Source organism: Vollenhovia emeryi, unplaced genomic scaffold, assembly GCF_000949405.1.
Source record: "Vollenhovia emeryi isolate VEMERY1.0 unplaced genomic scaffold, V.emery_V1.0 DF939150.1, whole genome shotgun sequence".
Lineage (NCBI taxonomy): Eukaryota > Metazoa > Arthropoda > Insecta > Hymenoptera > Formicidae > Vollenhovia > Vollenhovia emeryi.
In genome coordinates this window covers 1,301,101-1,303,463 of record NW_011967216.1, presented here as the reverse complement: position 1 = coordinate 1,303,463, position 2,363 = coordinate 1,301,101, and the positions used below count along the sequence as shown (strand labels likewise).

The following is a 2,363-nucleotide window of genomic DNA, read 5'->3' as shown; positions in this document are numbered from 1 at the left end:
ATAAACCGAGTTTCCCCATTGAATAAGCTGAAGCTTGTAAAGAGAGAGACAGAGAAGATTTAAGAAGACTCTCTGTCTCGCCATTGTGACAAGGGAGAATCGCGCTTGTGTAGTACCTACCGTACCTACTGTGCAGGCACGATTCGTTTCTTTCACGATAGTGTAAAGCCAACGGTACACGATACTATTTTTCCTACTGGATTGCTTACGAGAGCCAATCAGGACGCAGAGTTTTCGATCAGGTGACTCAAAGCTGAATCCTGGTTGGCTCTCGTAAGGAATCCAGTAGGAAAAATAGTATCGTGTGCCGTTGGCTTAAGACAGAGAAAAAGTGTTCTTAACTCTTCTCTCTCTCTCTCTCTCCCCCCCTCTCTCTCTCTCTCTCTCTCTCTTCCCCTCCAGTTTGCTTTTACTATGTCTATACTTTGGTTTACACCAATCACTTGACACGCCTATGAAATAGTGTATTCCAGACGATCAACCAATGACAAAATCCATTTACTAGTCGTTTGCTATTCGATACGCGTCTGGAACTATTGATGTAAACTAGGCCTATGGTAACCGAGGACTTTTCTCGCTTGGCTCGGGAGCCGCGGGGAGCGGGACAGGCGGCGCCGCTCCTGGCGAGCTGGCGCCAGTGGTGGGGGGCGCTGGGAGGTCTCTCCGAAGTTAGATGGTAGATAGGCGAGTGCGAGGCACTCAGTCGCGTTTGACCTGCCGTAAGGTGAGTTGCGTACGCACAAGTCTGCCGGCTGACCGTGCGCGTGTCTATACGAGAGAGAGAGAGAGAGAGAGCGAGTAAAGTGCCGAAGTTCGCGTACGCGCCGAGAATGAAATTCATCCTTCGCCCGATACAATACGACAGTGGCAGCAGAGGCAGCAACCGCGACGTCTGTGGTAATAGTAGTAGTAGTTGTAGTAGTTGCGGTGGTCACGGCAGTACATCGGTTCGACGCGGCGCCATAAGTGACAGTGAGACTAGATTGCACGTGAGGTCGCAGATACGACAGGACCACCGGATATTATAATAAGCGCTTCCGTCTTTTCTTTTCCCTCGCTGCCTTAGCGAACGCGCGCAGAACACACACAACGTACGTCTGGTACTCGCAGGACTTGACGGAGAGGGCCCCGACCGACTCGCGGGTGTCGCACGCGTGCGGGCCACGCAAGAGTTTTTTTTTTCTTCTTTTCTACGCTCGCGACAGGCGTCGGGTTGCGCGGAGCTACGGGGGGACAGAGGCCGCAGTAAATAGGGCGCGCGAGAGAGGATCCCGGGGGAGGGATACGGCGACGGAGTTCGTATCGCGACTGGAGTGTCTTCCCGCTCGGATCCAAGTGATTCCAAGTGAAGTGAGCGCTTATATCGGATAATTGCAAGTTAAAACTGTTGGTGCCGGCTTGTGCACGCGGTGTGTGTGTGTGTGTGCCCACCCCCACGTTCGAGATACACTCACGAGGACCCTTACCGAGACAGAAATGGAGACGACTATGCTGCTGCCCACCCTGCCCTCGATTGGGCAGTCGTGCGACCCAAGAACGCGCTACTTTACAAAATTAATCGAGTTATATGACGAAAGATATAATAAGTTATATGACGATCGATCGCTCGCGATCGACTGTTTGACCAATGTGTGCAAGCTCGGTGCCGCCGATGTGCTTGCGCAGCTGCACGATCTGAAGAAGGATCTACGGAAGCAGGGCGATCTGCGAGATCAGTACAGGCAGATAAATGGCTTGGACGAATCGAATTACAAGTCGCAGCAAGCTACGAGTCTTCCCGGAAATGAAGGTTCTTATAATTGCCCTTAAATCCTTAAATTCTTGCTTCCCTCGCTAACTCCGTTGGAATCTGGAATTTGCGATGTGTAACGCTTGTGAGACGGTTCCTCGACTCTCTCTCTCTCTCTCTCTCTCTGCTCAATTCAAGCTCTCGACCTCTCGCAGATGTTGGTTGTACATATTAATCGGGCGCGAAAAACGAATTGCAAGGGACACTAATCGATCGATCGCTTCTCGCGGAAGAGTTGACGCCTCGTGGCGGCGTGTATGTAACTCATTCGGAGCGTCGCCGCCCACGCGACGCTCTCGAGATTGCAAGAGAGGGTCCGAGGTTCTATCTTTAGCTTTAGTCGCGACTAGGAGGTAGAGGGAATGTCGCGACAACGATTGTTCGCGCGGACTGCCGGAAGTCGGAGTACCGGACTTCTATCGTGAATCCACGCTTTGACGGGCGAACAATCAATCAATATGACGATATCGGACGGGGAATATGGATGTAACCGGGCCACTTGCTCCTCGAGACGTCTCTGATCCTTCTGACCTTAGGGTTAAAGGACAGTCACGTGTTCAACCGTGCAAGTAGA

General features: G+C 51.9%; 1 protein-coding gene across 1 annotated transcript in view; it reads left to right on the top strand.

Annotated features, from left to right (window-relative positions):
• The first annotated feature begins 298 nt into the window (after window positions 1-298).
• Window positions 299-2,363, top strand: part of LOC105565698 (bromodomain-containing protein DDB_G0280777-like) — a 32,916-nt gene continuing 30,851 nt past the window's right edge. The window contains exon 1 of the mRNA XM_012019105.1: window positions 299-1,789. Within this exon, the coding sequence (XP_011874495.1) occupies window positions 1,477-1,789 (313 nt within the window). The 5' untranslated portion in view covers window positions 299-1,476. The remainder of the gene's footprint in view (window positions 1,790-2,363) is intronic.